The 27,194-nt window shown below is 43.2% G+C and overlaps 1 protein-coding gene across 1 annotated transcript in view; it reads right to left on the reverse strand.

Moving 5' to 3' along the window:
* Nucleotides 1-27,194, reverse strand: part of LOC144784430 (BOS complex subunit NOMO1-like) — a 318,569-nt gene that overhangs the window by 107,605 nt on the left and 183,770 nt on the right. Inside the window, exons 22-24 of the mRNA XM_078663178.1 lie at nucleotides 25,864-25,990; nucleotides 10,386-10,499; nucleotides 9,805-9,932 (exon numbers count right to left, since the gene is read on the reverse strand). Coding sequence (XP_078519304.1) covers nucleotides 9,805-9,932; nucleotides 10,386-10,499; nucleotides 25,864-25,990 — 369 coding nt within the window. The remainder of the gene's footprint in view (nucleotides 1-9,804; nucleotides 9,933-10,385; nucleotides 10,500-25,863; nucleotides 25,991-27,194) is intronic.

Here is a 27,194-nt window from a genome sequence, read left to right on the forward strand (position 1 = left end):
AGGTTTTCCGTTGATTCAAATTCATAAACATGAGTGAAGCAGGTGGTAGCAGAGGATCTTTACCTCCTGTCAGTGTTGCTAACTAAAACATCTGAGGACTCCTTCAACAAAGGAAGATGTGTCATATGCCAATCTAATTTGAAAGAAAAGCTAACATCAACTGCAACAATGAGACCTATATACTTCATTTTGGTGTCAAAACATAGGTTTTGGGGGTCAATTAGTCTTATAGAGACAGAAAATAACTCCTCAGAGCAACCCTTCTGCCTATTTCCATAATGGCAGCTATAACCGAGGAAGAAGAGACATATATATATATATATATATAAATGAAAAAATAATAATGGTTTTTAATCCTTTTATGTACACACTGACCAATGTTTATGATCTTAAAATGAAAACAAAATGTTAATCACTCCTGTTTAGGCACATTTTCATAGTTCACTATTTGTTTCGGCATTCGCTTGTGGTACATTTGCAGAATGTGGGACATTTTAGAAGAGTATATCGACAGGGACATCTTTTTGTAGCACAGGGTTTGCAAGTACATGCACATATAAGTTCTGTGGGTAGAGGCTTTAGAAATTTTGTCGGTTTTAATACCCCACCAATATCATCCCAACCAAATTTACACGGATGTTTCTCCACATATGCATGATCCTAAACACTTTAACATCACACATGTTTATGAATTTGAATCAATAGAAAACCTGAAACAAAAACAATATTAAAATAAATTACCAATATGATGTTTTTTTCTGTCTCCGACCCCCAAAACCTATGTTTTAACACCAAAAGGAATTAGCTAGGTCTCATGGTTCCTGAAATAGTACATCATCACTGCAATACGTCCGCCATTTAAAAAACATGTTGTTCAGAAAAATTGGGCCTGGATTAGCAATGTCTACCCAAGGTAAATTGTTTTTGTATCATTAGAGAAATACACATCAAAAATGAAATCTCTGGGCAACAATTTTATATATCAAGGGGCCTGGACTAACTGGGTTAAAGCACAGATGTACACATTTTTTTAGCACCTTGTTGTAGGTGCAAAATAGGTGAAACATTTACAATTTATAGAATTTATATGGCCTTACATGAGCAGTTGTGCAACCGAGGCCGTGAGTGTGATGTTTATAAGTTCCTCTGCACGCCAGCCAAACTGCTCTCCAGCAAACCACAAGTTCAAACAGCACCTTTAGTCTTAATGTTAACAGACTTTTAATTGTCACAATTTGCCTGGTTTGCAATTACAGAAGGGATATGCAATTATTTTTTAACCAGGTTCTGTCTAGGCGCTTGGATGTGGCACTGCTACTGTAAACGAATCTTCGCCTTATAGGTAGCAGACCGGTGGTTAGAGAAACCGGAATCTTTTTGTGTCAAGGGACTATATTAGCTTCATGAAGGATTACTTATGGTGTACAGACAAAATATATACTCAACAGAAAGATCTTGAATCCGGTAGGGCTTGTATCTTGCATTTTAAAAGCCGACTGTATTATGATTTTGACAAGCTAAATGAATCTGTTGGAGTTAATAGATGACCGGATTATGTAGCCTATAACATTCATGGGTATCAGATCGCTTTACATAGCACCAGTTGCATTACATGAGGACACATTAATTTTTGTTAGGCACAGGGAGATTAAGACTCATCACTGGTTCAAAAAAACACTCACATATCTCCCCTGACTTTAAAAACCATAACTGGCTGCCTTTCGAAGCCAGAATACATCTGAAAATCGCCTGCATGACGCACAAAGCTGTCCACATGAGCTCACCAAGCTATCTCACTCAGAAGCTGACAATCTCTGGAGGCTCTAGAAACACCAGAGGCACAAACAATCTTCTGCTGAAGAAGATTCCGGAAGGAAAAAACTTATAAACGCTCCTTCTCAGGAATGGCACCCAGTATCTGGAACTCACTCCCCCCTGAAACGAGGCTTATCTCCTCCACTACACTGTTTAAGAAAGAAGTAAAAGCTATCCTCATGGCTAAATACACCTGAAGTGCTATACTGAACTTTGTTAAGACTCCGCACTGTTCTGTACTCCTTGTTCGACCCCGTGGCTCATTGTTTTATATGTATTAATGATATATGTGATTTTTGTGATTTATGTGATTTTCTTGGCTACCACATGTGTATACTACTAGCATTTTTACTTACCCGTTTGACTATGTTCCCTCATGCTCCCCTTTTCTATGTGAAGCGCTCTGATATCTGTAAAGATCTTGTTCGCGCTATACAAAACTTTCAAAATAAATAAATAAATAAAAATGTGTAATGAAGCTGGAAGTTTGGAATGGTATAATCATTGTGGCGCTATCAGCACTACCATTTCATGACCCTTTGACCTTGTGAAAGAAGGCAGGGAGGATATTGTTCTTGTGGAGAAGTGTCACAATCGTTCTACTCTTGCTGACTGGAAGTAAAGAGTTAATTTTACTTCTTACACATAAGGTGGAATTTAAGTAAAACGCCTTTCAACAAATGTGATCTGAAAGTCTAGATGTGGAATACACAGTTTTTGTGTGAGTTGTTAGGAACTGTTGCTTTAAGATAGGAAATAATCTTCCTTTGTGTACCTGATTGTTATATTTCAATTACTTTCAAAGGGCACCTTCGGAACAGTTACACATCAGTAATTTTATTTTATTTTTTTTTTATTTTTTTTGAAAACCTTTATTGAACAGAGAAAGCTCACAAATACGGGCCTACAACCCACCAGGGCTGGCCACCACATAGCAAAAACAGCAGGAGACATATATCAGGTGTCACAATATACAAAGGCAACAAATCAGGGGAAAGAACAAGCATCTTAGAGCAATCCCAGGAGCAAACAAATAGAAAGGTAGTTTTCTTTTTAAAGAACGGGTTTGGGAGGTCAGGAGCCTGGCGGGCCATAACACAAGCCAGAGGGGCGGGGTCGCGGCGGGCAGCAACGCAGCGATCTTAAAAACACAGGAGAAATAAATACGACAGAGGTATACCAATGAGTACCGGGCAAAACAACGGGTAGAAGGAAAAGCAATTGTGCACACAATCCACTGCCCGCCCACCGCAGCCACCACCCGTCCCACCGATCAGCACAATAAAGGACCCAAATACCAAAACGATACGAAATGCACCCCCAAGTAGAAGAAAACCCCACAAAAGGGGGGGAGGGGGAAGGGAAAGGGGGAAAAAGGAAAAGGAAGGGACCCCAACCCAACCACCCGCCCCCAGGTGACAAAGCAGGAAAAACAAAATTCCGGTACAAATCGACCACAAAATAGGAAGACAAACATAACAAATCACCATCTTTGTAATACCGGAAAAATACACCAGAAAGACACCCGGGGGACAGACGGCGATACAGAGCCCCGAAAAAGGGGATACACAAGGGCCATAGAACCAAGCAGGGAGAAAAAAGGAGGAGAGAAAAGACCCCTCCAAAAACAACAACAGACCCTCCCACCCACCCCACAAGCCCTCCCTACACCCCTGCAGAGGGCTACGGCCTACCCCCCGGCAGCGTGCCTGTCGCCCTAAATAGAACCCGAAATATAGAAGAAAAGGAACAGGGTAGAAACAAAGACAAAAGGGAAGGGGCAGGGGAAAGGAAGGAACAACGCACACGGGGGAGGGCAAAAAATCAGTATCATCTGCTTCCATCCCGCCACCTGCTACAAGGGAAGGGTATAGCCCATGGGAAGTTAACGATATTAGGAAAGGTTTCAGGAGTCCCATAAAATTACACGAACATCACAACAGCACTTGTCAATCACATAACAAAGAAACCAGACTACCGCATATAAAAGTCGTTTCAGCCCTGTCCGCTTCTGTCCAAGGTTGTAACCATCCGAACAAACAAAGAGCAAACGATGAGGGACACAGGGCTCAGGAGAAAATTTCGCGGCAGTCCAAAGAAGAAACTTGAAAGAAGATATTGAAGATCCAGGAAAGACACAGTACAACAATCGTATCGCCGACAGAGTTCCAAGGACAGTTCGAACGAGGCAGGCCCAGCCGGGCCGGAACATACTTCTCGGTCGGGGAGTCGACGCGAAGAGAGACTGGAAGGATCGTCGAGGCCAGGCCAGGATACAAGCGGACCGTAGCCCAGTGGCCGAGGCAACCAGACAGGACAACGAGGGGCGTCGGAGACTCTCCGAGCCAAGGATGCGGTCCCCGCCGGGGGCACAGAGTCCAGGAGCACATCAGTCGCGATCATCAACGAGGAGGCCAAATCCGATGACGGGGGCCCGCATTGTTCAAAATGAGGGTCCGCCCCCACAGTGGAGACAGACGCAGCCACGGTAGTCCGCCAGGAGTTCAGTGCATCCAGGACAACTCGAAGCGCAGGAAACTCTTTACAAGATCCGACATCCGGGCCATGCGGCGGGCCCCCAGTGCTCGCCCGGGCCCGGCAAAGACTCCCAGGGCCGGCCGCCATCTTAAGAGCCCAGCAAGTCCCCGGTCGTCGGGAACCCCGGCCGGGGTAACACCAGAGCAAAAGGAGGTCAGCCGGACTGCGGCAGGGCGCCCCAAGGCAGGAAGGAGAGCCACCAGAAGAAGGATGTCCGTCGGTCCCCCCGTACCGCCGGCCCCGTTCTCCGAGCCCGGGCGGAAAAATTCAAAATGGCCGGGCCGGGGAACAGAAGGGGGACCCAACCAGACAATTGAGTAGGCTCTCCCGCGAGGAGCAGCGTTCGTACCTCTGGGCCCAGGCCAGTCGGGTCCGTCAAGGTGCACAGCCGGCCAATTCGCACATCAGCCTCCGCGTCCAACTCCACAGCGCCAGCAAGGGCCGACCAACACGTTCCGTCACGGCCCAGCGTAGCAAGGAGGCCCGGCCAGACCGCCCCGGAGGCTCCGAGCGGGATCACTGCACAGGATCGACGGCACTCAGGATCACCGGAGCAACGGGTAAGTGTCCGCTAGGTGACTGGAGTACCGAAACACAGCAAGGAGGGCTTCCCGGGGCAGGAGCAATACAGGATAAATGAAGATAAACAGGCGGCCGGACGGAGCCGAGCTAAAACGCGGCCATCACGGTCGCGAGCTAGGCTCCTCCTCCCACATCAGTAATCTTGAGATTATACTGATGGTAAAAATTCTATCAGAGCTGTTGATATGCATTGGGTTTTATAGTGTGAGCTAAAGTAACTGTGTAAGCCTTCTCCCTGCTAATTGATAGTAAGTGTGTAAGCGCTCTCCTTTCAAATTAATGTTAAGTATGTAAGCCTTATACCTGCCAATTGGTAGTGTGTAAGCCTTCACGCACTATTTGATAGCAAGTGTGAAAGCCTTTTCCTCGGTAACTGATAGTAAGTGTGCAAGCCCTTTCCTTGTTAAATGATAGTGTGTAAGCCTTCTCCCTGCTAATTGTCAGTGAGTGTAAGCCTTCTCCTCGCTAACTGGTAGTAAATGTGTAAGCCTTCACCCCGCTAATTGATGTAATGTCTACTATTTGATTTTGGCAAGTACATGTAAGAGTCAAAATTACTGAGTACTGTCCTCTTTTGTTCAGTGTGTCTAGTGTAGGCAAAGTCTGCTTTTGCAGCTAAAGTAGAGAAGTTCACTGTTGGTGGAAACTTACCGACTGCAGTACGCTTCTATCTCCGCGAAGAACTCTGCAGAATAGCATTCGTCACTATTTCACCTCTCATTGACTTGCATGAGATTTAGTAAATATATGGTCACTGTGCTGCAAACCTATTGGCTGTAGCATGCTGTGGAGCCTGCTTATCTTTCTTATTACAATGCAATGTTCCCCAAATGAGTCCTGAGGCTGCAGTATATCTCACTGTAATTACTTTCTGTGACTTGTTGGTATAGTTTATGGTGGTTCAGAAGCAATATTCTACCTGTGATTGTGAATTTGCTTGTATATGCCTATTAAATCTATCCTCATCTTGCTATATTTGACATGCCTGATTATTTCACTATGTGAATAATGAGGTCGTTGCTCACCTGTAAGGATCTGCCATGCCTAGGCAGGAAGTGACAGTCGTACTGGCCTTGGATCAAATAGTCCTCTGTTGCGCTATTTAAGCTTAGCTGATTAAATTTAGGTTCTTGTCTGCCGTTGCTATTTTACAGCAATCTAGGTTGTAAAACCCAACTTGTAAATGCTCTTGAAGACTATATGGCATCCATACGATGGAAGCAGTATTTAGTAGATTTTCAGCAATCATTCCAGATTTTTTCTCTCTAATTAAATGGATAGTTTTTTTTGGTTGGTACCCATATATACCCTAGGGTATATTTATTTTGTTCACTGGTGTAATTTTGAAACCATATAGCTTTGTAAGCACTATGATGTGGGGAAAAACTCAGTCTGATTTCATGTCCTAGAGATGTGAACTGTTGAAGAGGAAATATCTGATCTATTTCTAAATCAACTAATTCTTTTTTGAAAAAGAGGAGCGCTACCGTAAGACCTGAATTTGTTCAACAGAAACATAATTTTGCTACAGCATCCATTTATAAAAATGCCACTCATTTGGGTCTTTGGGCTGCACCTGGTCAAAATATTACGGGGCGCTTCACCAGTGCTTAATTTTTGCACCTCTGTCGCGCTACTCAACAGATGTGAAGGTTTTTTTTCCTTATGTATGACATACCAGCGGAGCAGCGTGAGGGGTAAGGCGGGGATCAGAGTGTCCAGACCTTATAGCCATTGGAGCAGCACCCCAACGCGCTGTTCATGAAGCCCACCAACCAGGCTTCACAAGTCATTGCACTTGTAGCAGACCGCTGTAGGCACACTTAGCCTATTCCTACAAGAATTTCACTTTTTTGTAAAAATTACACATTTTTTTGTAGAAGAAGACGTGAGTAGGGAAGGGAGTTTGTGCCCCTGTCCTGAAGAAGGAGCTTGTCTCCGAAACATGTCGACAACATAGCACACCAGAGATCCTGTTCATTAACATAACAGATTGATCTCACCCTGCACCTGTTTTTAATAGTACCAGCCAGAGTTCGGAATAAAACTTTTTTCACTCCAGCGCCAGGTACTTTTTAAATTTCCTTCACCACGTTCCCTACTCACTTTAATCACATACCCCACACACTGTACACCACACATAGCCAACTTGAAAGTGCTCCCGCGTATCCGTAGGTCGCAGCACGCCGCATCCCGATAGAGGGGTGCGAAGACCCCAATGATGAAGCATGACACCAAGGGGCCTTTTGGTGTGTGAGGGGTATTTTATCAAACACTGAGTGCTTCAATATCCATTGATCACTCTTCCTCTTTCCCCTCTTGATGTTGGATTTCTTTTGTTTATTTATGATAGTGGCTAGGACATCCACTTAGAGCAAAGGTGGAGATAAACCCTAAAATCTGTATTTTGAACACTGGGACGTTCCAGCTAGTCGGAGGAAATTTTAGCAACAGCCAAAGACAACAACTTTAGTATACCTTAGATTTAATGTTGATGTGACCCTACATGCAGCATTTAATGATTGAAATTCTTTCACAGTAAGAAAATGTTTAAGGCAACAGAGGTTCTACCCAAAACGGATCTAGATAACATGGTAGCTTGGGAGAGGGAATAGCATCGAAAAGCCGTTAAGATCCTTATTTGTGTTTGCTTTGTCTTTATTATGGTCATGAATCAAAACTTGGGACATCATACATACTTAAGACATTTTAACACTGACAATCTAGCAGTAGCGTTCAGAGAATTTTGTGCGTAAAGGTGGAGAGGCCTAAAAGATGGGAGAAGACCCTTGGGATATCACCCACAATATAATGCAGGAGACAGATTATTCAGACAAACTGTGAGAAGCATTTTCTCGTGTATGACAAAACAAATTGTTCAGAATATTTCAGCCTCCACTGAGTGTCCAGGGACGATTGGGGGGTAAGCAAGGGAGTGAGCCAAAGGAATGGGGGTATGCCAAATCTTGTTAAGGAAAATTTACAAAAGTCTCTTTCATGTAGAATGTTGATGCAAACCACTGCTTGGGTACACCACCTGCTTCCTCTGCTAGGTTTTCTATGCCAAGGAACTGGAAAATTGCAATACATCTTAAAGAGCTCTCCTCACTGTTCAGTCCTTGTAATCTGTGCCTCCACGATATTCCACCTAGGTGTTGAAAACTTCACTTTTCTGAGCGTACATATTTTGCAACCCTCCTCTTAAGTTTGTTCCCTGGTGCGTAGGCAGTTCTTCTCATTAAGTCCTCCCTATGGAGATTTAAAGTGCACATGCAGTCCAGCACTTGCTCGGCAGCTGCTGGGTTCACTAAATACACTCATCTCAAATCCTAGAGGCGTTTAAAAGCTAGTTTGGTTCAGATCACATGAAGAGGGCAATTAAAGGAGGCAGACACAGTCCTGCCATCAACGCTTATATTAAGACCAAAGGATCTAAACATAGGTAGAAATGAAATGGTCACCACACAATCTAGTATGACTAATGATAATCTAGGGCATAGTCACTTTATCTAAGTTATCATTAGAGAGTGTATCAGGCAATAAATGCTTCCAGAAGGGTGGAATATGAAGTTTGATACTTAATAATATGTCAATCTGCAATGAAGATTCTTGCAATAACAGCACTCTAAAGATTCCAGTTCTCCAGCATAAATACACAAGCCTGATTCCAGAGGCTTTAAGGGGCAATTAGCCATGGTCGAAGAAATGTCCTAGTCAACATCTCATATGTTCTGCCTTCCATTCAGATTAATATCTTGACTTGTGCTACTTTTGAGCCTTATGCAAGTTCTCAGGCTCCTCTGAAGTTATAGGGCACCGTCATTGCTTCTAAGAAACGCCCAATACCTGTAATAGCATGGGAACAGCCTCATCAGAGGTTTCCATTGATGAAAAAGAGGTCCTTCTTTCTAAGGAGCACACTGAAGCACATTTGTGATAGTCAGTGCTGGTGTGCGATAAGATTAGTATTACGGATTGTCCTAATCATCGAAACAGACCCACACTACAAACATAATGACGTCAGTGCCCTGAAGTGCTCAAAGTCCCACCCCAACCTCTGCATTCTCAGCAAAAACAGAACACGTATATACTACAGTCTCCCATCTAACAATAGGTGGGCAGATTTATGTTAAATAGAAACCAACCAAAAGAACAAGAAAAGTAAATGTATGGATCCCATATCCCATAGGAGGAAGTGGTTGAAAATTTTGTGAGAATCATTTAAATCGGTCTTGCTGGGAAGGGAACCATTCTTAAAAAGCAACAGAATCAAAGTGATCTTTATAGCAATGAAATGCCAATATGAGTGAAAATGACAATCGTGAGTCGCCATTGTTTGGTATTGGTCTATCTTCTGTAGTGACTTACACTACATTCCACAATACACAACTTCACTGTGCTACAATGAAAGTAGACTCAGAAGATTGTTTTCATATACCTGCCCATTAATAACAGTGCCCACCCTTCAATGTACCCAACCATGCTCTATGTATATCATTATTATTAAGTGATGCTCCAGGCGTTAAGACACAGGATCATCTAGGCCATGAGATCGTGGTCTACATGACTGATGGCAGGAATACTTTCCTAATTAAATAATTTGTAGCTGCCAAGCACTGCATCCTATGACCCCTCAGAAATAAGCGCCAAACAATCAGCATGCTCGTTGGGCTTTTAACCAGAATGTGCAGAAACATCCAAATGGAGCAACTAAATTATCTTCCTAGTCCACTCCTCCTCAATCACCCCACCCACCTTCTCTCACCTTCAACAAATGTGACATATTGGATGCAAATCAGTTACTGAGAGGAATTTAACAAACAATTTTCTATTTAGGTCTAATAATAAAGTGGCTGTTTGTCAACTGACCTGTATGCTGTTCTGTAACCTGTGATTGTTAATTTTAGGTTCTGACCTTCCTCAACTTCAATCATCTGAGATGATGGTTCAAAGCGGAATTCTTTCATCATGGGTTTAAAATAGTATTGCCCAGGGCTCTGAAAAGGACAAAATAGAACATATGTAGTCAATGCAGCTCTGGCAAAGTTCTTATTAGAAATATAAATACTAATTTTACCAGCATTTTTCTTTACTCAATAGGTTCTCAAAAGGGAAAGAAAAAATACAGAATTATTACTTCAGCAAGAAACGAGGGATGTGCTATCTTTAAGTAGTACATAACGTCACAAATTCATGGAATGCAAACTTGGACTAGAGCAATTAGCCACAGGACAGGAGTGCGAGTCAATGACCAAAAACAGTAAACATAAACAAAATAAAACAAGAAGTTTGTGTAAATGTGCTCTAACTGGAATCAGTACCCATAGAGTTTGCAAATACTGGCTGTCATATTTTCCAGTTTCATGCATGGCAGAATATTTCTAAATGGGTTGCATCAATCTAGGATCAAATTTAGTGCTCAAACACAGTGATTATACATAATAAATTACCAGGTTTAGAAAAGTCAGCTTCCCGTTCTCCTGAGTTAGAAGATTGGAACGGAATACACCACCACTGAGGGATAGGAGAACTCCAGCAAGAGGTTGCCCATCTTCTGATTTTATCTGTTTACAAATAGATAATATTGCCTGGTTAGAATCTGAGCAAGACAGTAGCTGCTGTGATCAGTGATAGTGTCACTATCAGTATTTATTAGGAGTAAAATACAAGAATTACACACTGATCCACAGATAACTAAATCACTTAACTGTAATTCTTCATCTCTTAAATTAGTGTTCAAAATAATTGAAATCAATTAATTCTGGATTTGGAAAGTAGTGTTTGACACAAAGGAGACTGAATCTTCAAACTCTAGTCGGCCATCTCACCCTCCTAAGCACCCTTGAGCCTCGAATGAAGTTCACCAGAATGCACTTCATTGGTACTGTTCATATGCGTAATACCAGGCCCCAATAGATCCCCATCACATGTGAAATACCCAGGTATTCCATACTGCCTACCATCAACTTCAACCTGTACATGAAGACACTTGGTTTTCTACTGCATAAAGATTCGCCAATGATACCAAACTCTATTAAAAAAGTCTCCTCTGTTTCCGACACCCAAGCTCCAAATACTACCTGCACATCATCCCCACATACATGTGCAGGGCCTATTTGAAGCTCAACCCAACCAAGACAGAATGCCGGTTATTTATCAAGAACAACAGACAAGTAACAGTGCAAACCTGGCTCAATGCCATGTACCTTACAGGCCTCCAACCCCACCTTTCACAGAATGGCAAGTCACTTGATTCACCTGGTAAACGAACCTCACACTCAAGGAACACATTGCAAAACCAAGATGGCCTGGTACCAGCTGACTCCTTTAAAGAAAATGAAGCAGCTTCTTGCAGAAAGCAACTTTAGAACTGCTTCCCAAGCCCTTGTACTCTCACAACTGGATGCTGGTAACACCCTGATCCATGGTCTCCAGGGTATTTCTGAAGCCTTTTTCCTGTGTGCAGTGAGTGTGGGACATTTATAGTATGAGTCTGATGTTCTGCATGGCCACTTATGCCAGCTCTGAAAGTTTTGCATTTGCTGGGCTTCATGCATCCACCCAGTTCCATAAGCAATGTGGCAAAGGCAGGCGTTTCAGTTGTGCCTCTGCTTTTAGTATGTTCAGCAGAGAGCTGGACAACTACCCTGGTCTGAATAAATATATTGAAGGATGGGAGGGGGATAGAGATAATACTTGTGATTTAAACAAGTGAGATGTAACTGGCTAACTTGACTGACTGCGCTGCAGGACCAATCCAGAGATTCCTACCTCCTTCAGATGACTGATTGGTATATTGTTGTCCATCATGTTGAAAGTACTGGACAAATCCACAAGAATCACTCCTGCTAAATAACGTTCCTCTAAGATCACTTTAAGTTATTCTCTGACAAGCTGGTTTCTGTGCTACTCCCAGGCTGAAAATCATACTGACCCTCATTATAGATCTTCACATTGTAGATAATGGGATAATTGGCTAAAACATGATCAACCAGCACAAAAAGAGAAAAAAGCTATCTTCCACCAGTACATATTTCAGTAACCTCTTAGAAATTGATTTCCTCAACATTATCAACACAAACAGACCATTAGGTGACTTCATACCAGACACCTCCACAAATCTGTCAAAAGATCCTTTGCACAACCTGTGCAGGGAAGGTAACTGGATGCCTACTCAACAAGTCCCTTGAACTAGCTGCATTCCCACATGACCTCCGACATTAGACCACTCCTCAAAAAGGAAAACTCTGACCCATCAGAACCAGCAAACTGCAGGCCTAATATCAAATGGATCATTCTTAGGAAAAACATTTGAAAGAGCAGTGTTTATTAAATCTGCTACATTTAAAAAGCAAATCACTATACGTCAAACCAACAGACCAACCAATAGCTCTAAAATGGTTTGCATCTTTCCTCAGAATTAAAGGTAGTTTGCCTAGCACCTTTCGTATCGCCTTCTCACACCCAATCCTATGGCGTTCCCTAAGGGGTCCATGAAAACCCTCTCAATTATTCAGCCTCTACCGAACACCTTAACCAAACTTGATACCAAACATATCGGTTACACATATGCAGATGACATGCAAATCCTCCTAAAAATGGATGGCCCGGAAGACATCGACAACTCAAAACTGCCTCTGTGCCATAAACACATGGATGATGAGTAGCCCGCTAAAGCGCAACACTGCAAACACAGAAAACACTCCCTGAAGACAATAGCATAAATAACCTAACACTATTTGGTCCACAGAACTCGAGTCTGCTCTAACAATATCAAGAGAAGTCAGAAATCTACGGGCAACCCTGGAGTCAGAGCCATCCTTGATACAACTTGTCATCAACATCACAAGCAACTGCAGTCTCTTTCTAGTCTGGGAATTTCACGTATCTCCCAACCACAAAACTAACTTTAAGTGATGATCAGCCCAAACCCACAGGAAGGACCACACTTACCTTAGAAGCTCCTGGCAAGGCAAAGTCCAGATCTAATATGTGGTCAACTACATGTCTAGGGTCCTGGATTAGTTAGTCGTTTAAGTCTGTTTAAATAGGCCATTTCTGCAGGGTCGCCCCCAAACATTTTGCCTTGGCCATGGTGGTACTGTCTGCCTACTGTGATGCATCTGTGAGCAAATTAAGGTTAGGTGCTGCACAAATAAGGGCCACAGGTAAGGAGCAGGGTTTCCAATGGGTCAGTCCAGTGTAAATGTATGTATGTAAATGTATAGGCATTTATATAGCGCACTACTTACCCGTAGGGTCCCAAGGCGCTTCGACCGCTGCGAAACCCTTCCTGGCTTCCCTGAGAGATGGTCCCTTAATGGGTATCTCCAGGGTGAGACCAGGCATCCCCGGCGGTCTGGTGGGGCCGTTAGTGAAGATGAGGCAAGCTAATGCCCAGAGTTGCCGAGTGTGAACGCTGATCAGAGTGGGCACCGAGGCGAGAGAATTATCGAGTCCGCTGACCCTGGTCCAGAAACCTGCCGCGCCGGGAATCGAACCCTGGTCCCGGGCCGTCCTCTGCTCTCGGGTCTGCCGCCTCTAACCAGTGAGCCACACTACTTCACAAGCTTAGGAGAGCGCTGACCGAGGGATCCAACTGAGTTCAGTGAGGCATAAAACTGACAAATGCCCATGTAATAGTGGGTCACTGTCAAAGTTCTATCTCCTAAGCAGGGAAGTCCATCAAGGTATTGCTTAGGCTACCATCGCTTTAGGCTGGAGTAGAGGTATGTTGGAAATGGCGCTTTATGCAGGGTCATTCCTAAACGGTTTACCTTCCTCTTCCCCATTTTGCTGATTTCGTTTTTGTTGGGTTTAGGATTCTGGGCACTTTACCAGTGCTAAAGTGCAAGTGCTCTCTGCTTAAAACATGGTAGCATTGGCTTATCCACAACTACTATATTTAATTTACTTATGAGTCCCTAGTAATGTGCACTACATGTGCCCAGGGTCTTTAAATTAAATGCTATTAGTTGGCCTGCAGCTCCGATTGTGCCACCCCATTAAGCCTTTCAAACATCTTAGGCCCGCCTTTGCAGAGCCTGTGTATGTGTAGTTTTAAACTGCCATATCAACCTGGCATGGTAATCATTTAGCTAGGCCCAAACCTTCTTTCTTAATACATACAGGTCATTCTTAAGGTAGGCCCTGGAAAGTCCAAAGGTAGGCTGCAATGTACTTAAAAAGCAGATTATGTACTTTTACGTTTTACATGTCCTAGTAGTGAAAACCTCTAAAATTAGGTTTTTTTTTACAAGCCCCATCTCTCCCATATCATAACACTGGGATTACCTTATTACATTTTAGAAGTGCAATTTACAATTTTGGGGAGAGATAGAACCTTCAAGTTTGGTGCTTCTCGAACCAAAATTTAAAATCACATGGCGGAGTCAGATTTTAAATTTAAATTCTGAAAATGCCACTTTTAGAAAGTTGGCATTTTCTTACTCCAGCCACTTGGTGCCTTCTGCCTGTATCTGAATACACATCAGGGGTGGGTAACAGATTGGCTTCGTGCATTCCCTCTAGACAGCCACACAGAAAGGGAGCTTAGATGGGCCATCCACATCCTGTTCGGCTATCCTGGGCACGATTGGACGGTGGAAGGGTGGAGCTGACACGTTCACCTGAATAGTCAGAGTCCTGTCCCGACACAAAGGGCTGCACACACCCCTCTACTTATTAGATTGCTCTATGGTTTCATGATGATTCAGGTGTTCCATCACTAAATAATGTTACAGTTATTGCACTCGTGAAGATTCATGTGTTTTTCTCATAATCTACTTCTATTACATGCACTGATGTTATGATGTTTAAATCTGTGGGCGAATGGGAGCCTGGACTCCGGGTATGACAATCTTCTACAATCTTGTAGGGATCTGCATCTTTTACAATGGTCAACAGAGCCTACACACACGGGGGCATGTATTGGATTTAATTTTTGCTGGGGAAGACTAGATGGAAGTGGTGAATATTCTGCTGGTCGGACCACCACTTTATTAAATTTGAGGAGTTCAAAACTAGACAGATTGGCCCTATCTTGAAGGAAAAAAGGAGTTTCCTATGTAGGAACTGGAAAGGTCTCTTGAGAAAAGCCAGTATCCGTCGTTGTTCGTGCAGGTCGTTGTTCGGCTTTCGTGGCTCCAGAACTAGTTGTTCCAGAGTCATTGTTGAGGATGTTTCCCACCAGTATCTCCCCAGTATTCCACCATGAAGGATCCTTCGACCGTAGAAAACAGGTGGAGGATAACTAGTCTACCCTCTGTCTGCATATTAATGATCAACTCAACTGGGTTGTTCCCCAAAAACTGGTAAAAATAAGTAGGCAAACCCTCTGCCCCTTGGTATAACGCTGAACTGCAGAAATCAAAACTTGGCTGCAGACAGGCAGAACGGCGATGGAGGAAGGGATATCTTGATACAGACAAGGCTGCATGGAAGGAGAATATCCTCAACTATAAGAAAAACATTGCCACCGCTAAAGCTGAATATGTTGCAGATGTAGTCTTGACGGCCCTTAGTGATCGCACTAAGAGGGTGTTTAAAATCATCGACGATATCACCAGCCCTGCCTGCACAAAAAATAAGATCTCCCCAACGCAGGAACTGTGTGATAGCCTGGCTGTCTTTTTTGAAGACAAGATCTGTAAAATTATCAAAGGTTTAGAAGGGGATAGCATTGATGCTGGGCCCTGTGGACCCCTACAGGATGTGAAGGAGGGATGGACCGGGGTGAACAAAACATTGGATTAGAGGCCCCTTCTTGCTCACTTTGATATACTTTCTGTGGAAGATTTTAATAAAGTAGCATTGGGTGCTTCCTCTGGTTCACCCCTGGACCCTCTTCCCCATAGGGTATGGAAAGCGCTAGGCGCTGAATTATTCCCTTTGTTAAGACAGCTATGTAGCCAATCCTTCTGCAGCGGGATGGTCTTGTCCTGCTGGAAACAGGCAGTTGTTTCCCGCCTTATTGAAAAAACATTCATTTGACCCAGCTTGTCTCAAAAATTACAGGCCCATCTCTCTACTTCCATACCCGGTGAAGATCATTGAGCGACTGGTAAGCAAGGCGCTCTCCCAGTTTCTGGAGGCAAGGGATATATTGAAGGACATGATCTATTGAAGACCACCCTACTGACTGTGTCGGATGATCTTCGCATGCGTGCAGACACGGTCATTCTGCCATACTGCTCGTAAGACCTGTCTGCCGCATTCGACACATTCGATCATAAGGTCCTCCTGAAACGGTTGGAAGGAGTGGTGGTTGTGGGTCTGGTGCAAAAGTGGCTGCATTCTTATCTGTCTGACAGATGTCAGACAGTGGCCTTTCCCCCCCTTCGCTCAAAGCTCACCAAGATACGCTATAGGGTTCCGCAGGGTTCTGCCATTAGCCCTATATTATTTAATGCCTACATGCGTCCCTTGGTGGAAGTCATTAAATCTTATGATATAGGCTTGGTGAACTATGCTGAGGACACCCAGCTCATCCAGTCCCTGGAGGGTGATCAATCAACCACTCTACATAATTTCCATGCCTGTATGCTGGAGGTTGTACATTGGCTGATAAACAATTCTCTGCAATGTAATGCAGATAAAACAGAGCTTTTATGTATATGGGGTGGGAGAGTGCCATACTCTCTTCTTGCAGACTTTTGGCCCATTCCTGCTGATCTTCCTTTGGTACCATCAAGACGGTTTGCAATTTGGGGATCTTTTTTAATGAGAAGTTGACCTTGAAAACACAAGTCAACAAGGCTGTTGGGAGCTGTTTCTCCCTTTTTAGGGCCCTCAGGAAAATTCTTACCATGCTTCCTATTCAGACACGTGCACTGGTAGTAAGGAGCATCATTATGAGCAGACTGGATTACTGCAATGCTTTGCTGCTGGCATCCACAAAGTATTTAATTGGGAGATTACAGAGAATCCAGAATGCGGCGGCAAAGCTGGCCTTGATGAGACCCCACCAGTCCTCTGCCTCCCAGGCCCTGGTGGAGCTTCATTGGCTCCCAGTCTTGCAGAGGATTCATTTAAAATCCCTTTGTGTCGTGTTTAAGGCATTGCATGGTCTGGGACTCTTACCGTTGCAGGACAAATTCAGCTGGTATGCTCCTACTTGCTGTCTTTGGTCATCTTTGGCTAACTGGGTGAAGGTACCCCCGGTCGGAAGCGCTAGCATGGGGCGGTGAGCCTTCAGTGTCGCTGCAGCAAGGCTTTGGAACAGCTTACCCACAGAGTTGCGACAGATGAAAGATTTACTGCTGTTTAGAAGGAAAATAAAGACCTGGTTCTATCCTAGAGCATTATACTAATCTGTCCCTTGTCACAGGCCTCCCGTCTTACAGCGCCCGGTTACCTGCTGGGTCACAGTGTGCTATATAAGCAATGGTTACATTACATTACAAGTATGTCATTCTAATTCTTGCATTGCCCAGAATAACAAGTACTATTTCAGTATTTGCATAGTTTACACAGTATTTATGATTCATGTTGCTTTGGTCTTAGTTTAGGTACAATATACTATATATATATTTTCATATAATCCTCTGTGGAGTCTCTTTTGTGGTGTATTCATGTGTTGCAGTGAGAGTTTGTGTGCACATTGCCTCTAATAAGCCTGACTGCTCTGCATCAAGCTACCAGGGAGTGAGCACGGGTTAATTTAGGGTGTGTTTGTGACTTACCCTGACTAGGACTGTGGTTCCTGCTTGGACAGGGTAACTTCCTCTGCCAACCATAAACCTAATTTCTAAAGAAAGTATTATTGCTTCATTGGACTGAAGAAAATCCTGAATCTGCACCTTTTCATAAGAATCAATTTGTTTGCACTTGTGCTCCTATTAAGCTGTATACTGTAATTAGGTACCAAGCATAGGGCTCATAAGCACCTGCATCCTAATACACGTGATACAGTAATCCTCAGATTACAGTCTCCTGAAGGCAGGGAAAGGTCCTTAAGTATAATGCGGTACTTCGATAACCAACATTGTGATCCCCAAGAGACCAACTGCATTTCTCTCTCTGAGGTGATTCCGGTGTTGGCGTCACTGTCCCGATCCATGTGATCAGAGGGGCCACCAAAACCTGCAGAGGTGGGCACTCACTATCTAAGGTACCCCAAGACCCATCCGGACCACAGAAAAAAGCTCAATCAGCAGCGAGCATGCATCTTCCGCTCAGGTAACAAGGAGTTGCAGCTGGGGGGCGTACCCCTTAGGCATGAGGGTGGGGAAGTCTCGTTACTTCCCTGGTCCCCACCAGATTTGGGACACAGTACCGGGGAATGAAAGCAGTGCAGGGCTGGCGGCTACCCTTGCGGCAATCTCCTTTTGGCAACGAGTAATTCCGGAGCCCTGCGTGGATTTTGCTGGTGCGTCATCTTCGGTATTCCTCTTCCCAGCAGACAGGCACACTGATCCTCAGGCACCCATTTGTATGAACATCCTTGGAGTTACTCAGAGCCGCTCTCGCCCCTCGCTGGGGTTACCTTTGCGGCTGCAGAGGTTCTTCCCTGGTTGTCACCATGAAATGTGCAGTGCTCTCTACAAGCTGCATGGAAACCGCCAGACCACAGCAACAGCGCTCACCACACACGGAGAGTGATTACAAGCGCCCTTATTTCGGCTAGTTAAAAGGCACATAAGCGGACAGACAGAAATGCTCCCACAAAGCGGAGAGCTGGCACACGAAAGAAAACGTGCGCTTAGTGGGATGCAGGCAGGTCACAAGGTATTTGGGGTCCCTGAGACGTTGGGGAAAACAGGGGGGCAAACGAATGCGCCCTGTGAAAACATTGGAACAATAACAGGGGTTATGCCCACATTACACTTCCATACCTGGACAAGGAGCATCAAAAGTTGAAAAAGTAGAACAAACTGGTATTGAGGGATAAATTCAATTTATAATTTTAGAACATGAAAAGATAAATTATCCTGTTCTATATAACTAAATATATAACAATTCACTTACAAAATTCTGAGGACGTATAAACAAGTACAAAAAGGAGATGGCGCAAAACAAATATATATAAAGAAAACAAATTCACTATATACACACATAACAATGCATTATATACAAATCACAAATACAATCTATACATTACATATATATACAAAAAGTGTACCCATAGATAGATCTCAATGGATGACCTATCACACAATATATACACCCCTAATTTCGAGTGATATAACTCTATAATGGAGATCCCTAATACGCCTGAGATGTAACTTCTCTCAAAGCTCTCTTTTGCATGAGGCGCCTGAATATACAAACAAAGATAAACTAAACAGGGACTCCTAATCACAAGGGTGTCGACGCTGTCGCGGTCGCGTTTCAGCCACTGTCTTTATGGCTTCAGCAGGACAAGGGTACTACAACAACAGTAAATAAAGCAAACTTAATTACACTCAAACAAAGCCATATCTATTCTCTCACCCGTCTGTAGAAGTGCAGTGCCACTCGTGCCCAAAGGGGAAAGTGCTCAAAACCACATAGCTCCGCGAAAAGACAAATATACTAAAATAGGACCCGAGTGAGCCTATGATAGAAAAAAAAGAAAAGAGGAGCCAAGGGGGAAACACCACTACCAGAGGAAAAACCAAATGTTCCATAGGAAATCCGCAACCCAACTGTTATCCAAAGTGACAATTCAACCAATAAATAAAAAGAGGTAAGATAAAGAAGTGAATTAAGAGACCCAACCGAAAGGTACAGTGTAGGGCAGACTACAAACCACCCTACACCCTGGGGTATAAATACCTGAAGACAAAAACACACGCTCATCCAAGTGGTGGTCACCCAGGGGGACGAGGGTGATATAGATCCACTGGGCACCAGCGCCCATAGAGCACTAAACACAAAATATATTAAAGTATTATTTTAATCTATCGTCGCTATCCACCAGAGGACAGATCACCTGTCAAGAAGTTGCAAAACAAAAACCAAAGGAGTACCTTTAAAGGGACAAGCCGATGTCCCACAAGCAGTTATCCGGCTTCAGTAAAGGTAAATGGCAAATCCGAAACCAGGGTCGAGGCTACTACACTCGTTCCTGAAAAGGGAACAAAGTAATCAGATAAAACCTCGTTCTCTCTGCAATGCCGTAAGGGTTTCTGCAAAAAAACAGCACAACTAACTTTAAGACAAAACGGGCTAAAAATACTTACAAAAAACAGGCGGCCAACGTAAGTCAATGGTCCATCCACATTAGTAAACCGGAGAAACACTTCCGCATCTACACGGGCGACTCACAATCGCCATTATGAGGAAAGCGTTCTCAGACATCGCGCATGCGTGTCTACAGCGTCCTAAACATAGAGAGGGGACTACCCTGCTCAAAAGGCGAGCAACAAAAATAAACAATGGACTGTCTCATCTATATCGAATCCCTCCCTAATGAAAAGAAAAAAAACGAAAAAAACGGAGCGTACCGATGGCAGCAACCGGGGCCAAAAAAGGTCACCTACAGTAGTCTGAGTACAGCGGAATATACATTACATCTCAAACTAAAACAACGTGAAAAAAACACACAAAAATGGGAAAATCACAAAATTATGTGAATTGACCTACCCATCACCAGAAGACATGGGCCGAGGATCTCGTGCACTGCACAACCACACAGGGATTTACAATCTAAGAACATCCACATGCAACAAAGTCTTGTAAACACGTCTCTCCCACCCAATATACACAGTGTTAAAATGCAGACAGGAAAACTTTTTTTTTTAAAAACAAACTAGCAAATACAGCAAAAATCAGCAGAAAATCCTAAGGCTTCAAGTAACACGTCCAGGGAGAGCCCTCCCTGGGTGCGTTTTTTAGAGGGGGCATTCAGAAGAGAATCAACCACCTAAGTTAATATAGTGCCCACAGCTCGTCTCGGTCATTGAGTCCGTTTGTGGAGGTATGATATCTATCAATTAATCTAGCCTCAATTCTGTTTAATTTCTGTTCTAATTCACATCTGTTTGATGCCGTAATCACTACTAGGACTGACCACATCATGTCTTCTTCACTATGTCCTGCATCACTGGTTTTGCACCTAATGCGCGATTTGTGCTGTCCAATCCGCATTTTAACAGGTTGGGTTGTCTGGCCTATATAGGCCAGGTTGCAAGGACAGGTCACGATATATACAACATTTTTAGTGTTGCAATTAGAAAATGAACGCATAGTATGCATCTGCCCATTGATCGCAACCTCCTTCAAGTTTTTAGTGTTGGGACACACTGTACAATTCATACATCGGAAGTGTCCGATCACTGCTGGTAGGCCTAATAAACTCCTGGTATCTTTCCGGGTGGGTAATTCTCTACTTGCTCTCACTAGATGTTGTTTTATATTTTTCCCTTTCCGAAAGGCGAAGAGTGGTTTGGGGATGTTGAGGTGTTCAATCAACCTCCAGTTCTTAAGGATAATTTGCTTGACCTTATTGGCTTTGGGGTTAAAGGTCAACACACAGGTCATCTCACTTTTTTCATTTTTTTCTTTTGGAGTCAATAGGCTCTCTCGCGGCGTGTACCAAGCTCTTTTAAGTGCAGCTTTCACTAATTTCCTTGGGTACCCACGGGCACACAGTTTGTTTAACAAAATTTCTGCATTGTCGAAGTAATCTTGTTTATTCGAGCAATTGCGGCGTACGCGTAAAAACTGCCCAAATGGCAAGTTTTCTTTGAGACTTCTGGGGTGGCCGCTGGTAAATTCTAAAAGAATATTGCGATCAGTCGGCTTAGTGAATAGGTTCATCTCTAGGTGGCCATTATTAAAAATCCACACATCTAAAAAGTTGATTTTCTCGTTACTGCATGTATTAATCCACCCATGAAAAAGCTCAAGTTCTTCTCTGCTCCCTGTCCAGATTAGGAATATGTCGTCAATGAAACGAACCCATCTCGACAAACAATGCCGAAATGGGTTCGCCTCACCAAGGACATATCTCCCTTCGAATTGATCCATCACGAGATTTGCTATCTCTGGGGCGAAGCAACACCCCATCGCTACCCCCTTAAGTTGTAAATACAGATCCCCTTTAAAAGAAAAAAAGCTGTTCTTTAAACAAATTTTAGCCAAATCTAGGATGAATTTGGTGGGAACCTGGTGGGGTCTGCTTCTTTGATCTAATACCAACTCCATCACCATGAGAGCTTCATCTTGCGGTATATTTGTGTAGAGACGCTCGATGTCGAAGGAGACCAACAACTGACGGTCTCCATCGAACATCGAGTTCTCCACCTTATGGATAAAATCCATCGTGTCCCTGAGGTATGCTTTGGTCATGACAACAAATGGCTTAAGGAAGGTATCAATATATTTCGCCAAGGGTTCAAGCATTGACCCACATGCCGCAATAATCGGGCGTCCTGGGGGTCTGACTGCATCTTTATGGACTTTCGGCAGTACATATAAGGAAGGTATTTTTTGTTGGGAGGTGTTCAAAAATTCGTACTCTTTTTTGCTCAAGAATCCACTGTCTAAGGCTTCCGTAGTCAAGTATACAATCTTTGCTCTAAGTGTAGTTGCTGGGCTCTCTTGAATCTTGCGATAATGTGCTGGATTACTCAATTGTCTTTGTACTTCAGCATCATAAGCCTCACTATCCCACACTACAATCCCCCCGCCCTTATCGGCGGGTTTAATGACTGTCGAGTGGTTGCTGGCTAAGGTGGCTAGTGCCAAACGCTCATCTTTATGGAAATTAGATTTAAACGAGATTTTCTTCTCGTTTAATTTGTCTATTTCCCTTAGGATTTGATTCTCAAAGAACAATATCTCATCTGGCATACTTGCACTGTCAGGGATAAAGGAGGACTTCAATTTGAGCCCACTCACATTATTATCCGACATCTCCTCTTGTCCGGTGAAAAAGGTCTTTAACCTAATTTTTCTGAGGAATTGTAACACTTCTGTGCCAGGGCAGTGCAAGAGTCCAAATGCATGGTGGTAGTCTCTCCAGGAGCCCAACAGGCAGCAGGCCAGGACAACAAAGCAAATATTCCAAATGGCAGTTCCTTTTTGCACAGCAGTCCTCTGGCAATGTGCAGCATCTGGTTACAAGTCCCACTCAATGTCTAAAAACACGAAGTCAGAGCCCCTGTATTTATACTCAAAATTTTCTTTGATGAAGGGGTGACTTCAAAGTAACCCTTACAAGTGTATAACAATCTTTTTCAACCCAGCCCTGGCTCGATAAGTCAGTAGGGGGTAAATCAGCCCCTTCTGTGAGGGCAACCTATACAAATTTAAAGTGTGAATGACCTCTCGCTCTCCCAGCCCAGGAAGACCATCAATATACAGATGAATTCAGATGTAACCCCTGTCACACACAGCGCTTCCTGTGTTGTGGCGGTCTAGAAAGTATGCACCAAGTGTAGTTGTCACCCAGCCCTTGATGCGCAATGGAGTCAGGCTGCAAAGCACAAGAGTCATAAGCACAGAGAAATGTCCACTTTCTTAAAGTGTCAGTTCCAAAATAGTAATGTAAAATCCAACTACAACAGTAAGAAGGATTTATTACTACCATTCTAAACATACCCAATATGGCAACGCCACTCCTTTCAGATCAGGAATTACCACTTAAAAGTATATAAGGTAATTCCCAATTCTACCAATGAGAGGAGTAGGTCTCACAGCAGTGAAAAACAAAATAGGTCATTTGTCACTACCAGGACATGCCACACAAAGGCACATGTTTTACTTGCACAGCACCCTGCCCATTTGGCTACCTAGGCCTACCTTAAGGGTGACCTATGTGTAATAAAAGGGGAGTTTAAGGCTTGGCAAGTAATTAAAATGTCAAGTCAAGGTGGCCATAAACTGCACACACAGGCCCTACAGTGGCAGGCATGAGACAGGTTTGAAAGGCTACTTTTGTGGGTGGCGGAAGCCCACTATTAGCATTTAACTTACAGACACTTGGTGTATGAGATACCACTTTACAAGGAACTTACAAGTAAATTAAACATGCCAAACAGGTATGAACCACAAATACCATGTTTAGAGGGAGCACATACACTGTAGCACTGTTTAGTAGTGGTAAAGTGACCAGAGTCCTAACACCAAATGTAAATGTAAATGTGGGATTCTTGTAAAGCGCACTGTTACTCTACCTGAGTGTCCTGGCGCTGTAGACCGCTGGGGAACCCGTCCTGGTTTTCCCTGTGAGATGGTCCCTTTCCGGGTATCTCCAGGGTGAAACCAGGCATCCCCGGCGTCTGTGGGGGGCCGTTGTAGAGATGAGGCAAGCTTAATGCCCAGAGTTGCCGAGTGTGTTCCCTGGTTAGAGTAGGCACTGAGGCGAGAATTATCGAGTCCGTTGACCCTGGTCCAAGACCCTGCCGCGTCGGGAATTGAACCCTGGTCCCGGGCCGTTCTCTGCTTACAGGTCTGCCGCCTCTAACCAGTGAGCCACACCACTCCACTAAGTTTCCAACAAAAAGGTGGTCAGAAAAATAGGTGGAGGAAGGCAAAATGTTTGGGGATAACTCTGCGAAAAGGGCCAGATCCAACACATCCAATCACTTGAATAAGAAGTATGAGAAAGCAATAAGAAAATGATCACATCAATCAATCTGAAAATGGATCAAACTGATGAGAACCGACATTAGGTATAAAGGTGGGATAAAATTAGAACATGTTGAAGGCCATCTCATTTAGAAAACCAGCTAGTGAAGTAGCTACGTTACCACTCGGTTATATCTAGCAATGACTAAAAGGGCCCTACAACATTTACAGGATGACAAGCAACAGAATTATTAATAGAAACATATGTGGATGGTCTTGTTGAGCATCACTTATTCCTGGCATGACTATCTCTCAAGGAGATCTTCTCATTTAGCCACTTCTGTGGGAGCAATGTCATTACCAATAAAACCTACACAGAGAAATAATTTAACAAAGAAAGCTCTACAGATAAGTTGTTACATATACCTTCACAGAAAAGCTAATATTGAGAAATTGACAATATTTTAATTTTCACCAAAAGGCCTCCTAAAACAAAATGTATTTCATCCCCCCTTTATTAAAAGTACTCTAACTCTAAATGCAACATAATATTATACCCTACCCTTTCACTAATCCCTAAACAGAACAATGAACCTTTCCCTAATTTGCAACCTTATAATTTATCTTAACCGTTACACAATGTCTAGTGGGCCTCATAATTTTCTTCTTTGAACTAATCTTGAAAGTGATACTTTTTAGTGGTTTCTTTTTTTGTTTGCAACATAACTATGCTTCCTCTGTAATGAGTTTCCTGCGATGTACGGTGTCTCTCTGTTCAGGTGTGCCTGTAATGACATTATACCATTCCTGTGTTGAGCATCTGGAGTAGATCATGAGCAGGTTCTCTTAACCAATAGGCAGCCACTGAGAAGGTCTGCAGGAGGAATCAGTGCGCTGGCTATGGGCTGCTTGAAAGTGAACCAATGGTTTACAGACTACTACCACAAGACTCCAAAATAAAAATATCTATATGTTAGCACAGTGGAAGTGTCTTGTAATTCAGGGAACATATGAATGGCCCAGTTGTAACAAACATAAATTTGCTCCAAATTCTTTAGAGCTTTAGCACAAACCATCTTGTTGTAGCCACAACACATCATGTTTCTACAATATGAAGAACATCAGCATCAAAGGTTCTAGGACCCAGTCAAACACAATTGCAAATTTGTGAAATGGGTGTATTGATGCATTTACCTATTATGTGGTAGTTAAGTCTTTCAGTGGCAATGCATGTAGTATTACCAGAAGCAATCCAAGCAAAACATGTTTTAGGTCAATCAGTGCTTGACAAAAAGAGGGAGGCCAGTTTCTAAAATACATCTGGACTGCTGCAGTCTGTTTTTGTTGAAATGGGAAGGGGTTGGTCTTGTCATGAAAGGAAGTGGCTTTACATTACAATGCCCACTGTGGATAAAGGAGAGAAAAACATACCTCAAAGGTCACTCCTGCCAGTGCAAAAGCTTTAAAATCCCCCACTGTTTCCTCCACTGCAGTCAAAACAAAACCTTCCTTTTGAGCGGTTATGGTATACTCCAAGTCACTGTGTAGAGGTCCAACGCTATGAGAAAAGAACAAAGACAAACTCATCTTAGAATAGTAAATATACCATTTCACTGTCTGATTTAAGTCATAGGGAATTTATGCAAAATATGCAGAAAGGTTAGGTAGGATCTCAAGCCTGCATCACTGACAAAGTCTTGTTTCAACACCACCTCTGACTGCGCCCACTAAATGTCATTTTAAGATTCACATTACAGCAAGGTCGAATATCAACAAATGATCCTTAAACAATGCACAGTGAAATACTTATATAAACATACAACACTATTCGAAGGTCCATATCATACGGATTATTAAATTATCTGTCAGTTTGTGTGAAATTTGAAATAAAACACTGGTGTGCTCCAAAGTTTACTTTAATTCTGCATTCAATGTTGTTCAAGTACCAACTCTGAATGCACATAACTGTAGTGCTACTCTCTGGCATTTTAAATAGTTATTATAACCCTCATGAATAGAAACAATAAAGTTAACTTTCAAAAATTGAGTTGCTCCTAGTCAGCGGACTGTTCTTCATTAACAATATCTGGGTACAGTTCCACCTTGTGGTAGATAAAGAAGTTGCTTCGGTTGGTTTCATTTAGAGGGTTTTTTTGTGAACTCATGAAAAGCATGCGCATGTATCAGAAATTGCTATATCGCCTTTTCCCACGAAGATACAAACCTTTGTAAATTCTCTAATATAAAAAAGAGATAATTGGTGGTTTTGTTTTTTATGATGTCAAAGGGGTTGGTTAGCTCTTAAAGTGTGGCTACATTCTACAACAAGAAACTAGATATTTATGAGGAGAGGATTGAATTAGGCAGTTTGGAACCTGGCAAATGGTTTCTCTGCACCTGCTGACTGTACTGTGCAGTACATCGAGAGGAAGCCTCAAAAGTGTAATGCCTGAAAATTGTATACCACGTAGCCATCATTGCTTCCTTACATATCTCTGTGCTGCGCGCATTCCTGAAAAATGTGACCAAAGGTACATTGGTTGTGGCAGAGTATGTTTGGCTACAGGAAGGAGGGTCAGTCCCATTCAAGGTATGAAGTTAGGAGATTCTGGATTCATCCATGCACTAACAGTGGTATTAATTGGAGGTTGTCTGGCATCATTTTGACCAGACGTTATAAAGTTAACTCTTTGTCCGTGGCATGCCGAACCCGGGGTCTGTACAAAGCGCAACTTATTGAGGATGCACTACATTTCCTTGGG

Source organism: Lissotriton helveticus, chromosome 10 (genome assembly GCF_964261635.1).
Source record: "Lissotriton helveticus chromosome 10, aLisHel1.1, whole genome shotgun sequence".
NCBI lineage: Eukaryota > Metazoa > Chordata > Amphibia > Caudata > Salamandridae > Lissotriton > Lissotriton helveticus.